Source organism: Haemorhous mexicanus, chromosome 18 (assembly GCF_027477595.1).
Source record: "Haemorhous mexicanus isolate bHaeMex1 chromosome 18, bHaeMex1.pri, whole genome shotgun sequence".
In the NCBI taxonomy this organism is placed as follows: Eukaryota; Metazoa; Chordata; class Aves; order Passeriformes; family Fringillidae; genus Haemorhous; species Haemorhous mexicanus.
The window spans coordinates 999022-1014793 of NC_082358.1; the positions used below are offsets into that span (position 1 = coordinate 999022).

The following is a 15772-nucleotide window of genomic DNA, read 5'->3' on the forward strand; positions in this document are numbered from 1 at the left end:
CAGTATTTTTGTCTTATCTCAGCTTTTTTATCTCTCTGAGCAACAGCAAGAACCCAACAAACTGATGCCAGCTGACTAGACAGACAAAACTGAAAGAAAGGAAGGAAGTGACAAAGAAATTCAGTTTGGTTATTGAGAAGTAATGTGTTATTTTCCTGAAAAGGTGTTTGACACTGTTGAAAAAAAACAATCAAGGCTGCCTAACTGAGCAGCCATCAGTAATCAGCATAGGACCTTTTGCAGCATGCTCAGACAGGGGACAAATGTCTTTTTCCAGATCTAAACATGCTGGTAAAAGACGGCCCAAAAAGCCTGTTATCACTGACTTGCCATGGAGCTGTTCCCAGAGCTGGATGAGCATTCAGGGGTATATCAGGGCACTACCCACTCCCCAACACAAATCAATCAATCAATCAGGTAGGGTAGGTCAGAAAAGGGCAGTAATGTCATAGGTACTGAAAGTGAACCCATTCTCAGACGAACTGTAATTGTTTAAGTTGGACAGTTTGGGCAGTAAAACACCTCCTGTGTGAACAAGCCTGGTTTCACTTTTTTATAACACAGCCATGTGTAATAGAGGAACATGAAAGAGAATAAAAACAGGTGAAATGTGGAAACAGAAGAGAAATGAAAGAACTTGACAAATAAATCAGTGTTAAACAATAAAACAACTGCAGACACCTATAGTCTGCATTTCTGAGAAGAACAACTTGCAAATTCACTAAGAATAACCCCAACAAATTATCATTATAAACTAAATCCAATAGAATCTATTTTTTGTGCAAGTACCCTGACTACCTAAATAAGCATTTAAAGGACAGCTGGAAAGTGACAAGAAGGCACATTACCCATGTGTAAAAGGCCAGGCACATTCTCCAGTATGGTATCCAGCTTCTGCTCAAAGTCTCTGTCACTTATATTTCCTTTAAAAGCCACAAAGATTGTGGAAACCCCAGGAGCAGCCTCCTGTTTCAGTTCATCTTCCTCCAGTCCTGAATCAAAATCCACCTCTAAGTCTTCCATAGCTGAGGAGTACAAGGAGGCATATGTATCTTTTAAGTTAGGTAGATCATCCAAAACCATTGTTTCCAACAATGGGAGCCTGTCAGATGTCAAGGTGATGCTTGGAAGGGAAAAGGAGAATTATTATGATACATATAATGATAATTGGGTAAGGACATTAACAGCTGCTTTCAATGGCACATTTGGTCATTGACAGAAAAACCTACCTGGTGACCCAGTATTGGGCTCTGTGAGACCAACTGTGTGAGGCTGAAAATGGTGGCCATGGCAGTGCCCAAGCTGTTTCTCCACTAGGACAAACAGAAGGGGGTTCCTGGCAGAATCGTGCTGCATGTGACTTGAGAAGTATTCCAGTTGATCTAAAAGACAGACAGGTAGAAAGGAAGGTAGAAGATAAAAAATCAGAGGAAAATGAATTTTACTCATTTCTGTATCATAGAGGGGACAGGCAAGCACCTGGTACCAAGGCTGCAGTGCCTGACTGTCAGGAGACTAAAACTCACAGCAACAGCTGAATTACAGAATGATAGGAAGTATCACCAAATTTCATTTTAGAGACTGCAGATGCAATAGGTCCAAAGCAGTAGGAAAGCTACAGCATATTTTTACCAGGAGAAATGTAGCATTTGAAAAATATTTTACTCACACCCAGCTAAATCTCAGGCCTACTGTGCCTACCTTCCTAAAGCTTGTAAAGATTTAGGTGTTTTCAGCTTCTTATGCACATAACAACCTGAAATCTGCTCCCCCATCACAACCCACAACTCCCACCACGCCCCCACATCACACTTGGATAAGAATGAATTCAGAAAGTCAAATCCCACACCTGATCTTGCTTAATGAAATGTCTAAACTTTGCAATAAACTTTGACATTAAGACATTAATCTAAGCTGTTACAGAAGTACAATCTGTGATAAAAGGATCCCTCAACTTCCAGTGGACACCACTTATGTTAGGATACACATTTTCCCACTCCATCAGGAGGGCAATGGCACTGGCCTTCCCAGGTAAGACATCTGCTCTCACACTCAGCACTTTGCAAATACTGCTAAAAGATCCAAACCACCTGTAGAAACAGCTATAAAAGGGATCTGTTCCTGACCACCACAGTCAAAATCAAATCCATTCACCAGCCAGTACTGTCAAGAGCTCATAACTCCAAAGCTGTGGGTATTTGGCACAACCCCCCCAGAAGGTTTAGCTCAGGACAACATACCCTTGAACAGGATACAGACTGGGGTTTTGGCAGAGGTTCAAGTTCCCAACACAAAACCACAACTTTGAGATGAAATGTGAGCTGCAGATACTGGCCAGAAAACAGCCTTTCCTAATAAAAAATCTAACAGTGTTAGAAAAGCCCAGATTCAGCTCTGCACTGTCTGCACACTCACACAAGGCTGCTGAAGGGACAATATTCCAAAGGAAAAATCAGGGGCTTGAAGTCACAAATTCCCATTGCTTTTGGTCAGATCTCTACATATACACAGACTACATTTACAAAGCACTGTGGTTTTTTTTCTCCCTTACAACTCTATCCCACACCAGGCAATCCAACAGCACTAAGGAAAAATCCCCTATTTCACATGGAGTTTCTCTCTCATCCTGTACCACCAGCCTTCATCCTCAAACCTCAGATTAAAAACCAAGTGAATTTTGTCTCACAAGCTCTTCTGCAGTCCTGCATCAGAAAGTAAGTTCAATGTTTCACAGGCACTGATCTATTTCCATAGTGCTTTCATATACTTACTATGCCACAGAAATTTTAAAGATGGGCAATAGAAAAATAAATTTTAAAAATTCATTACCAGGTGAACACAGAGACAATTAATTTTTTTTTCTTTCCCTTGTTGCTAGGGTTTGTGTCTAAATTACTGCTCAGAGTATTGGCACCTCCATTAAGGCAAACTCCTCAGTTTTATGTCAGGTGCCCAGATAATGAGAATCACAATTAATAGGAGTCTGTGAAAAAATGTTTTAACTGATTTTCACACAATTTCTAGGCCAGGTAACTTCTTTACCCAAGCTGGCTTTACACTAACCAGGAGAATAGTCCTTCTCCTTCTGCATTCCTACATCTTTTATTCCACATAAAGAGAGGAGCTGAGAGTACTCCAAAAATGGCCTCTTTAATGGCCAAACACAGCCATTCTGTGCAAGGAAGGAGGCAAGCATCCTGTGAAATATAAGCATTATATTTTGAGGAAAATTACATAGAATGTTATTTGTCAGGAAATCATGAGTAAATTTTTTAGGGAGAGAAATTTCAGTTCAAAATACAGGCTCCTACATGTTGAAAAGGTACAGCTGCTTGGAGGTAATGAGGTGTTGCACCTGCAGTGAGAAACATGAGTACGCCTGACAATCCCTAATACCAAAAAAATAAGAATTTATCTACAAGAACCCAAACATTTCAGTTCTTTTTTAAATAGAGATGTCTGAAGCCTCCATCTTCCCTGTGAAAGAGCAGAAGATCCCCAGATTGCTTAAATCTGGTTTTTAAACAATTCATAAAAATGCTGCAACTTAGACCAAATTTCATCAGCCTCATCTGAATATGCTAAAATCTGACAGGGTTCGTTGAAGTTATTGCCCTTTGTAAACACTGTAATAATTGAGTTTTTTAAATCCCAAAGGACCACAGGCCTTGTTTCACCTGACTCAGAGAACCACAGGACTGCAAGGGTACTGTGAGGGAAGGAAACAAACCAAGACCGAGGTTTAAATTTTGCCTCCCAGATGAGCACATATAGCTACAGCTCTCTTTGCATTTTTTCTTCACATTATGCTCCTCAAGGATCTCTGCTATATGCACCCTTTCCCTCCAAAACACATGAACTTTTGTCTGTTCCTATACTCAGGTATCATTTATCTCAGGTATGACATGAGAAAGTGATGATTTACAGAATTTTCCTTTTCAGGCAGTGCACAGCACACCATCCATATCAGAGCAAATGAATCCCAGCTGCACAGCGTCCTAACAACTTCTGTAATCTCATGGTTATAGGGTTGGCTTCCATAAAGCCTGAGCAAGCACTTGACCATAATCAGCAGGTACCTTCCCTCAACACTCTTCCACACAAACACTAAAAGCCTTCAGCATAAGCACACACAGGTAAAACACTGCTCATTCAACAATCCCTTAAACCAGAACTCCCAGCAGGGTATGGAGGGTCTCTGACAAGTAAGAACCAGCTCTGAACTAATCTGCACAACCACAGCACACTTCAGGAATTCCAGCACCCATGCTCATTTGGCAGCACAAGAAGGTCTCTGACCATCATCCTTCCTTCTAAACGCACACATGGCCTCCTTCCCGCCCCTGCAACTTCAGAGTTTCCAAATTAGTATTTCCTATTATACAATTGTTTCTGGAAAGTCAGAGCAAGTCCAGTGATACCACATGGTAACCACTTACCCTCAAACCTGGCCTGGAACTGGCTACAGCAACAAAACCAGTGCTAGGCCTCTTTATTATAAAGTTGGTCTTATTCAGTACAGTCTAATTATTAAAAATATCAAACTGAAGTAAGAGAGGTGGGGATAAACAGCCAAATAACAGATAAATGATCAAAATGCACCTGCATTGTTGTATGGGGACAGGGGGTAGAAGAGCTCGGCCCACAAAGATCAGAGCGTTCAACCCAGAGGGTGCAGGGCACACCCTGGCCTGCTGGAGCCAGGAGCTCCCAGGCACACTCAGTTTATGGATAAAACAACTGACCCACTAACATGTGCAAAAGAGGCTCTTCAGAGGAAGAATTCCCACAGGATAAAGAATGTCACAGTTGAGACATGGGTGATGGACAGCTGGGTAACACACACCACTGGGAGCCCCAAGGCATTTTGTTGTGCCCTGTGCTGTCCCCACCAGCAGCCTGCACAACAAACCCAGCACCACGTGGCTGGGCAAGGCTTGGAAAATCCCTTCCAGAGCCCAGAACAGATGGGATTAGGGCAAAATCTGAAACAGCCAGTTGTCACTAACTGGGGAGCAGCTGAACATGGGAAAGCTGACAGGCTCTGGAGTACCTGGAAGTGCTGGTCTCTGGAGTGAAAAAAACAACACAAAGGAAAAAATCCCCAAATGATACCTTGGTATTTCTGCCCCAAGGTTCACTCAACTCATCCAAACTTATGCCAATAAGTCTCTTAAACAAAACTTGAAATCTCTTGTCCTGCTTTCCCTTATCTACTGCACTACACAGAGCGCACAGCAAACCAAGGCTTTGTCTGGCCACCTGTTCCAGGTTTTCTGCCACAGTCTATTGATTTCCAAGCTTTTTAATGTATTCAAAATGAACACTTTCACAACTGATGTCACATCAGAACCTGCACTCTTGCAAAACAAATAAAAAGTACCTAAACCGTGTTCTAAATCTCAACAAGTACTCTTCCAAATTACACAAAAGACTGGGAAGGATGAGAGCAGAAGGAAGGATGGACTGATGCCCTTCACTATCAGATGGCACAAGCTGGCACTAAGCAGGGTCCTCATCTTCACACTGACCATTATTTAAAGCTGCAACACGAAAGGGAAAGACACAAAGTTACAGTCAAACCCCTTGGGGAAACCAGAATTGAGAGTGAGGAGGAAAAGTCTGGGATAGCAGTAGCAATGTTATTTCTAAAGGATTCATGTTGCATTTGCTGTCACTGAAAAATGGTTTTCAAGTGACATATAGAAAAAAAAATCAGGAATAAAGGATGTCTTGGAAAATAACACTTTCATGTTTTCTGATTCTTTTGTTTTAGGTGTCAGTGAGAAAAATATGTAGAGATTTTCATGATGGGACAGAGGAGGTTCAGCATTGCCAGAATAGTCCTGATGGCTTTCTTTTAAACTATGCACTGGCACACAGTCACACAGGCTGTGTTTAAAGCATAACACCCATAAACCCCTGAAACACTGATCACAGCACTATCTCTCCTGGAGATTTGGTGACAGTGTATTATCCTCCTACAACTGCTTCCTTTGTTGCCCAGCGTAGCACTTGCCCATCTTAGAGCTTGTTAAACCTGAGCAATGAGTAAAGCTAGACACCCATATCCATTCTACGATACAAAGATAAAAATAATATGGCTTTGGAAAAAAAAGCCAACCAAACAAAAACCCACAAAACAAAAACCCAACAAAACTTTTTAACAAATTCTAGGCAAGTGTATATAACAATATAACACAAGGAGATTAAATAAGGCTAAGAATCATGGTTATAATATGAAAGAATACCTAAAAATAAACATGCACTAAAATTTCCTCTGAAACAATTTAGCCAGGGCTCCAGTAATTTCGAACTTCAAACATTGGTGTTAGATGAATGACACCACTAAACCACCTCAACTGCTCTCCTTGGGAGGAGCAGCCACAAACCTGATGGCAAATACCCCTAACCCTGTATGGCCGAGTGGGAAGTCAGCCCCGGAGCCAGGCCAGCTCTGCAAACACAGCAGTGAGGAGAGGCAGGGTGAGAATTTATAAAAACAACAGATACTCAGATGCATCATATGCTTATTTTACCTACCAAAACAAATTTCACAACTTCAGTATTGTGGGGTGTGCAACAAGACTTCAGGTAATTCCAGACTGGCAAACATGGTTAAACAGAAAGTCCCAAATACGGAATCCTGAAAGAAAACCATCACATTTCATCAGACAGTGATGTGAAATAACAGAAATACTGAACATACTGGTGAATAGCTCCATTTTTAATATGCAGTTTTGCACCAAGTCAAACACTCTCCTCAGAAATGTAAAAAGCACATATTACTATATTCAGATTTGAACAGCAAAGCCTGAGGAACTTGAAAAATCAACTTTTCATTACAGGCAGAAAATGGAATACTTTCTTTAGCTGGAAATAACATTCTATTCTTCGAAACAGTGTAAGTTTTATCAAGAATAATGTATTTATTTAAGCCTTAGGACAAGTTCATCTTGATTAAATTAATCTTCAGAACCGAGAAACCAGCACAGCCAGGGTGTCCCTCCGCCCATCCTGAGCAGGTGCCTAAACCAGCTCAGGTTCAGCTCATTCCAGAAGCACGTTCCAAGCCCACAGGACTACCTCAGACAGATATTGTTGCTGCAGGTGGCCAGCATGGAGAGGTGAACTCATACCTAGGCCCTGCTCCTGGGCTCACCAAGCTGCACTCCAGCTCCTGGGATCATAAAAACACAGCAGTAAAGCTAAACAGCTTTGGGACAACAAAACACTGCCCCTCAAATCAACGGTGTTTATAGGCACAGCCCAGGGGTGCTTCTCAAGGAGATTTTCTGCTTATGTGCTTGTGGGGAAGGGGACTGCCCAAAAACAAACAGAGGAAGCAGAAAATGGAAGAACACTCAGAAAGAAAAAGCAGAGATTTGTTGTCTTCTATCTAGACAACAAAGTAAAATTGCTTTAAAAGCCTTATTGTGCTGTAGCCTGTGCACTTTGCACCAACTCAGAGAGAAGGAAAGAGGTTTTACATTAAATCACATCATAGAGGCTTTGCAGTACTTTTAATGGTCATCTAACACTTTTCATCCTCTTGTATCTTCTTGTATTTCTAAGTAATTGTAAGCCAAGAAGTGTAGCACCAAGTCGAATGCCTGATGGATAAACCACAAGCAGCGACCTGTTTGCAGCCATACGCACCGTCCAAAATACCATGACCAGACACCAAGCTGAGGAGCAAAATCAAAATTTGAAATAGGAAATTTTAGTATTGTTGTATAAGCCAAAACTAAAAACAGTTTTCACATTCTACAGCAGATACTGCACTAGTTCTACTTTTTCACCCTTTTCATAAAAGGATGTTCCACAGCCTAAAGCTGAGTCCTGTAACAAACTGGCTGGTTACCTCCAAAGCCAGGCCAACACTTCACAGGAAAGAGTGGGCCATGGAAAAGCTGTTTTTAAGGAAGTCTCCAAGGTGCAGCAGCCAGTCCCCCTGCTGAAGGCCTGTGCCTTGGCCCAGCAGGGTGAGGGTGATTTTGGCTAAAGTGTGGGGAAGTGGAGGGAAGAAAAACAATCTTCTGAACTCCTTGGTGCAAGGAACCAAAAGGGTTTTGTTCCTTCAGTTCTCACTTTTGGGTGTCCCTCACCATGACACCCAACTGCTCCAAAGAAGGACTGGGAAAGACAGGCTGCCCTAGCAAGATCCAGTGAGAAACTGAGGATGGTCAGCATGGGCTATGGGAAGAAAATAAAATAACTGCTGCTGTCTCCATTCCCATTGTGGACACGGGATGAGACCAAATTTGGTTAAGGAAAATTAGTAATCAACATTGGTTCATTAACTCCAACTTTCACTACAATAAGTTATCTGACAGACCTGGACACTGAGCAAACATCTTAGCAGACCCCAAGGAATCACAGAAGGAGCCTTGTGAAGTGTTCCAGCTACAGAAGAGCTTTGTTTAGAGTTTATGCTTTCTCAAGCATGAAGAAAACAAACCAAGCACGTCTCCAGCAAGGCAGGCTTCGTTCACTCACACTGACAGAACTGGTCACTGGTCTGCAGCACTCCCATAGCCCTCAAGCTAAAACACTGAAACCCAAATGTTTCTGACAAAGACAAAATTACAGCTTGTTATAACACATAACTCTTTGCAGTGCTATCCTGATGTAGTCTGACAGCAGGTTTAATGAAACATCAGTTTGTTAAAGGTTCAAGAAGTTTGCTGAAAGCTCACGACTCATGCCAAGCTGCAATGGACACTCCTCAGCTGAGCAATTTGGTTTTATTCCAACAGTTTGACTGCTGAGGTGCTCAGGACTGCTCTAAAAAGCAGAATGAGAACTTCAGAATAAGCAGCTAAGTGTAGAAATTACCCCTTTCAGCAGCTGAGATACAAACCAAGGCAGCTGCCAGGCACAAGGGAAATGGGAATCAGCAATTTTCTTGGGAGCTGCAGTCCACACAGCACAATATTTGGTCAATCAATTCCCATTAGCTGAGTTACTAATTTTCCATGGTAGGGATATTTTCATTTGGAAGAAGCACACTGTGAATACTGACAGAGCTTTGCAGTACATAACTTTCCACAAGGATCCACCAACGCAATCAGCAAACAAAATGAGATGCTATTTAAAATCAGGAGCATCTTGACTGTATTTGATCTTGCCTTCAAAAGTCATGAAAAATGCCTTTTTAAGCAGCAACCTGTGCTCTGTATTACAACAAGCTTTTATTTAAACCAGAATTTAACCACTACCAGACCTTTCTGGGCTGACACACCCCACAGGTGCTCCTTTAGCACCAAATGCTCACAGGGCTTCCTAAACACCAATATAATCAGCCCAGAAATCCATGTGATCATCAGCACTGAACTAAGGTTTGACTGAAAACTGCACCTTCTGCAATATCATTCCTTCTTACATCAAATAAACAGCCAGGAAATCTCAGGGAAGCTTTTAAAATTCTGAAATTATGTAAAGGATTAAAAAATAATTGAATCTAAAACAAACAGCTTAAAAGTAATTATTTGATTAGTGACACTCAGTCACATCATGGAGACTCTTTTCCCTGACCAAAAAACTAATCTTCATATAGCAGAAGTAGGTACACCTTTGGTTAAAATCAAGATTATTCTGAGAGTTCCCTGACTGTATAAAAACTGGCAGCTTATTCTGTGCTGCTCTGGGCTTTTAGAAAAATTGAGTTTCAAGTGTTATTTATTGTCACTACTGCCATCAAGAACCACACAAGCAGCTTAGGACCTTCTGGTAAAATGTGGATGCAACAGAAGAGAGCAAAGCACTGGAGAGAAATGCATTCTTGTAGGGATGAGAAGAGCACTCCCACAAAACCCTTCAAAGAAACATTTTGCCATGCATGGCAAGGGCAGGAATGAGGCAGTCTTTAAGGTCTCCCCCAACCCAAACCATTCTGGGATTCTGTAAATGCAGACCAGAGGCTTAACTCAGTCTCTGTGAGCACCAAACAGAAACCACAATGACAAACACAATCTTACACCAGCTGCATGGTCCTGGCAGGTAGTTTGATTTTTCAAAACAATAAAGATTATAAAATTCAAATTATTTGCATAGGACTCAGAGAATTCAGTAGCATGCATCTTTTGGTGGAATAACTAGATCCCTTCCATCCACCAGACCTAAAGCTTCAGGTCCCATATATGCAACTGAGCATAAGCAACTTCCTGTCCCAAACTATTAAATAAATTAATTTAGACAAGGTATCATTCATTTCCTGTCATTTTCTATTTTTCATACCAATCAAATCCAAAGCCCTGTGTAGGGCTATGCTTCAGGGCACTCATGCCAGCTGGAGAAGCAGGCAACTGGTCTTGGGTCCAAGAAGATGATGGCCCTCAAAAGCTGTGGAGTCCCACACGTGTCTCCATCCCTCAGCCCAGCTCCCAGACTAACAGCACTGTCACACACTGGTTGCCTTTCTTTCCCCCCAAACGCATAAAGAAGAGTTATTTACTGAATTACAGCCTCAGGGCTCTCACATATACATGACCAATTCAGTACTTATTCCTATTTTTGATTACTACAGCAGCAATTTTTGATGTGCCATTCAGCATGCAGGTGAGATGCTGTTCCACTGGATGGAAAGTGATTTCTCAATTGACTGAGAAAAATCCCCAGCTCCTGGACCTCTGGAAAACCTCCACTACCAGCCTGTGTAATACAAAGGTTAGATTAACTTTAAATTCTAGCAGCATCACTCTAATTAGCCAGGGCACAAGACAATCTAAGTTATCTTCATCCTCTTGAGCTAAACCTCCAGCTCTCCATGCAGGAACACACTGACTTCCGTGGCTGAAATGCTCAGTTATCTGCAATTAATGGATGCTTCCTGCTGAAGAACATCAGTGACCTGCTCTGGAGAGGACAGCAGAGTCTGCAACAGTGACAAGACAAAACACAAACCACCCCTGGCTCCAGTAAAGCAAAGGTGACTTGCTTGTCTGGCTGGTGGAAATGGAGAGACTTGCCTGGAGATGGAAAACACCTCACCTGATGAAGCATCTTCCCTTCTGCCTCAACTTGGTATCATCTGGGGTTATTTTTCCTTCCACTGCTGGCCCTCACCTGTTCCCAGCCCTACACATTCTTCTTCATTCCTTCTGATCCAGCTGTGCATTAGGAAAAAAACTTATGCTTGAAGGCAGTTTTTGCAGCACCGAGGGTCAAGTCCTGCTGCTCAGTGCCCTACACACCAGCAGGCCTCCTCATACCATCCCTGCACCACAGCTTTGCATTTCCCAACAGACACCACAGGATTTTGAAAGACACCCTCATCATACCTTCTGCCCTTCAGAGGTTCTCCAGCAACCTATAAAATTTCACCATTTTCAATACAAACTGTTACAGCCACATTAACTCTTCAATCCCTTCAGCAACAAAGAGCCTTTGCCACCGCAAATCTATTAAATTTAGTGAGTCTGTGTAATTGGGTTGTAACTCCAGCTTCAATCCAAAAGCAATTGCTGTCATACTAGAAAATCAAAATATACTGCCTATTTAAGGTTTAGTTGTCATGTTGAAATATTCAACATCTCCCACAAAGGCAAGAACCTTTGTCATGCTCAGGCAGCACAAAGAATGGCATTACAGCTGTTTTCAGCAGAATTTACCTCCACAACCTGTATTTTCAAATATTTAAGCCACTGAAAAATGGAAACACCAACACTTCCAGATGCACAAGGACCTGGAATTCTTTGGCTTCTCTACTCACAGTAGTTTCTTATGTTAGAGAAGCATTTTTTACTAGAAAGATGTAAAATTACTCCATCGCCTGGAAGCCTGTTGTAAACAACCACTTCCTCTAAGTCCTACAGAAGGACAGGCCTTCCAGAGAGAGCGGCTGGAGAGCGCTGCTGGGAGATTTCCAGCCAAAATCCAATGCCTAACAGAAGACCCTTCCTTGGACTCAAAATACTAAGAAACGTCATTTCTCAACTGAAGGTCAGGCACGGGTGCAGCCCCCCACATTCTGATCTTTCCTCTCCTAGGAGAGTCCGGACACAGTGTTACTGTAAAACATTTCCTCCTGAAGCCGTAAGTTTCTGAGGAAGCCACAGGGCTCAGTGGATACTTAGAATTTCTGGCAAACAGCTCGGAGCCGTGCTGCGGGCACTGCGGCAGCCCCCCAGGCCGCAGATCTGGCCTTTCTGAACACACGCCCTGATACCTTTGTTTCTCACTCCACAAGGTATGTAGAAAAGCTGGAACCATTTGCTATAACTTGAAAAGAGCTGCCAAATCCAAATGTTGTGGTCATTTCACTTAGTAACCTTTATGGAAAATGCCAGATTTGCTCTTTGTGGTTGTTTTCACATATAGGAAATACTGAAAGGTGCCTTAGCTAAAGATCCAATCAGAACAACACACAATAATTGCGAAACCAACAAGAGGCACGGTCTTTCTTCTAAGAGAGGTTTTACTACAATAAAACCTTTGAGAAAGGTTTCCCTACAGTTCCCAGGGAGGGGAATGAGCAAAAATGTGTCTACGAGGAGGCTGAGGGGTTATGGAGAGACAAAGCTCATGAAGCTCCAATCTGCTGCCAGGATGCAGAGCCACAGAAGAGCTCTGTCCTTCCATTCCCCAAAGCAGCAGGGAAAGAATCAGAGCCCTGAGCTTGCTGAGATGGTTTTAAAGCAGCCGAAATTTAGAGAAACGTAGAAATCACACGGAGGGAACGACGGAAGAGCCTTTTTCCGACTGGTTTAAGAGTCACCGAGGACTCGAACAAAAGCGAAACGTCAACGCGCCCCGGCTGACACGGCACAAAGCCGTCACCGCCCGCGTGAGGTCAGGGCTGAGGGACCGACTCACACAGCGGCCGGACCGCGGGCAGCTCCCGCGTCTGACAGCGCTGCCGGCCCGGCCGCGCTCCCTCCCGGGCCGGCCCGAGCCGCGGCCTGGGAGCGCGGCCGAGGTCGGCTGCGGGCCGGGCAGGGTCGGCTCGGCGCCGGGCGCTGCGGAGCCGCAGGCCGCGGGCGGGCTCTGCCGCCGCACGTTGACAGGCTCCTGCCGGGCGCCCCGGCACCGCCGGCGCCACCGAAACGCCGCCGGCCCGGCCGCTCCGCCGCCGGCGACGCGGACCCGGCACCGCTCGGCGCCCCGCCAGGCCCCGCTGCCCCTTCCCCCGCGCCCAGGGCTCGGCCTGCGCCCCGCCCGGGCCGGGCCGGGCCGGCCCCGGCCCCGGCCCCGGCCCCGGCCCCGGCCCCGGCGCTGCCGCCGCCGCCGTCGCCGTCGCCGCGTCCCGACCCCCGCCCCGCCCTCCCCTCACCTGGACCCGCCGCCGCCGCCGCCGCCGGGGGCGCGCGCGGGGCCGCGGGGGCGCGCGGGGCGGGGGTCGCGCGCGGCCCGGCACTCCGGCGCTGCTCTGCCGCCTGCGCCACGCACGTGACCCGCGCGCGCCTGCGCCTGAGCGCGCGGGGGCGGAGGGGCCGCCGCGACCCCCGGGCGGGCCCCGGGGACACGGCAGGGAAACAGCGGGGACAGGGCGGGGACCGGCACCGGGGACAGGGCGGGGACCGGCAGCGGGGACACGGCGGCACCCGCTCCGCACGCCACACGGCAGCCCCCCCGCGCCCCCGCCACAGGGACCCCGCTGGGCTCCCCCGCCAGATCTGCACCCCCGGCGAGGGGACCCGGGGTGACGGCTGCTTCTGGGAGCGGGGACAAACTGTCTGCCGGATGAAGCTGCCGAAAAAATAATAATTGGGGCCTTTATAGGAAATTTCCAGGAAATTAGGTTTTTAATTCGGATGAATTTTAATTCAAAACATTTCATCCAAAGGTTTCTGACTCTTTGAACATCACTGAATTATACTTCATTTTACCGGTGGGGAGATTGGGAAGAAGCTCGGGAGGGACATGGTTTGGACTCAGCAAAGGCCACAATGCTGAATTTTAATAGAAAGTCCGTTAATGTGATTAACGAACCGGCCCATGCGCCCAAAATCCTGAGGGGACAATGCTAGATCCCTAAATCCCCTCAGCACAGGGGGGTTCCACACCTGAAGGGACCCTCACAGGGCACACAGCCCTTTGGCTTGTGTCTTCCTACATCCTCTATGAATATGAGAAATGGTCAATACGAAACCTCTGAAATGTCTGGTTCCTGCCCATCGTTGCTGTGACAGAAAGCTCTTGCCTGGCACTGGGGAAGAAATTACACACGTGGCAATTCCTATTTTAGGGTAGGAAAACAATCAAAAGTCCTTTATAGGAAAAATAAAGACTGTTCCTACAGAAGCACATGTAATTCAGTAGCTTGAGCAGGTTCAGTGGCCTGAGGAGGGGTTTCAGGAGAGTGTGTGCAGCTGGAGCCAGCCCTCACAGCCACCCTTGGCTTCCTGTGGAATACTGCTGGAAAAACAACATGAAAAAGGGAATTCTTTTAATTTAATTTTTTTATTTTGTAAAGCCTTTTAAATACAACAAACCCACATCTCATTGGGCATTATTGCTTGCAACATAGATAAAAACACTTTTTATGAATTCACATATAACTGCATTCCACAAAGCCCACAAAAACAAATAATTAATGTCACAGTCAGCATAGGATTTCTCTGGAGCATTACCTCTGCTGGTGTGCCAGGGCTGCGGGCAGAGTGCTGCTCCCTGGCTGTGCAGCTCCCGGGCTGGCACAGGGTGAGGAATCCTTCACTCCAGGACTGCTCTGCTCCTGCCTTTTTGTGTCTTCCTCAGCTCCTGGGGAGCAATTCCAGCACTTCTTCAGTGTGCTGAGACAAGGGCAAAGCCCCCCAAGCCCCCGAGACTCTCTGGGATGTCAGGTCTGAGGAGATGGGGATCAGTCCCAGTGAGGAACATTCCATTCATCTGATCATCCCTGGGAGTTTCCATTTGCCTTCATGTGGGTGATTCCCAGGCTTTGCCTAGCTCTGCTCCTGGGTTTTGGGACTGTCTGGAAACACAAGGAAGCTGAGTGAAAATTTCTTTGGTACCAAGAATTAACCTTTCCCAAGTGACTTCATGTTTTCCTTGTTTCATGAGACTCTTCTTAAACCAGCTGCACTGAACTTCCTTCTCCAGCCTCATCTTCCCCAAAAAGCAACCCGTAACACAGAGACATCAGAGTGCTGCTTCCAAAAAACTTCCAAAACTTCCCACTCCTGCTGTTCTTGTCATACCAGATTGTCCCTCAGATTCTTGGCTTGTTTGGCTTTATCTGTATTATGCACATTAGTACCAGGCACTTCTCAAATCCCTCAGCAAACAAGAACAAGCCAAATGCTATTTTCCAAAGCCTTACTTTTCTGGAAGCCCAATACTGAGGTGTCCCACCAAGATTTGCTCAAGCCATCCAAGTCCTGTGACTTTCTGCTCTGGGATTGAGAGATCCCACAGGGACAATTTCCCTGTGCCTAATCACAAAGGGAGTTTGCAAACAAGCCCTCCCCTCCTTAGCAGCCTGAGGCCTGCACATCCACTTCACTCTTCAGAGCAAGCTGCTTCCCATGGCTTCTGATGCTTCTGCTCACTGCTGGAAAAGACCCGAACTGCTTCAGTCTCCACATAATTAAAATTAACCCCGGTTCTCTTAGAATAGCCTTGTCATAAGGGTAAGGAAGCAAAAGGAAAGGAGAGCTGAAGGGACACCAGGGTGACAGGACACAAACAAAAAGACTTTTTTGAGGCATCTCTGCTGGAGACTGGCAGTTGAAGGACCCCCAGGTGGCCTTGGCACCCGTTGGCAGAGGGGAAAAGGGGACAATGTGATGTGGAGAGGAGAGAGGGAAGAAACATGGGGCAGCTCCAG

The 15772-nt window shown here is 45.4% G+C and overlaps 1 protein-coding gene across 6 annotated transcripts in view; it reads right to left on the reverse strand.

Moving 5' to 3' along the window:
* The window catches only part of NCOA6 (nuclear receptor coactivator 6), a 43716-nt gene extending 30404 nt beyond the window's left edge, over positions 1-13312 (reverse strand). For 4 of the 6 annotated variants that reach the window (XR_009488772.1, XM_059862883.1, XM_059862884.1 and 1 more), the window contains exons 1-4: positions 13274-13311; positions 6544-6646; positions 1230-1382; positions 849-1025 (exon numbers count right to left, since the gene is read on the reverse strand). Coding sequence is in view for 5 of the 6 variants with exons in the window: in XM_059862883.1 (XP_059718866.1) it covers positions 849-1025; positions 1230-1356 (304 nt within the window). In the remaining variant the exon portion in view is untranslated. Of the gene's footprint in view, positions 1-848; positions 1124-1229; positions 1383-6543; positions 6647-13273 lie in introns of all 6 variants that reach the window. The other 2 variants (XM_059862886.1, XM_059862885.1) reach the window with 2 other exon arrangements.
* Positions 13313-15772: the final 2460 nt, after the last annotated feature.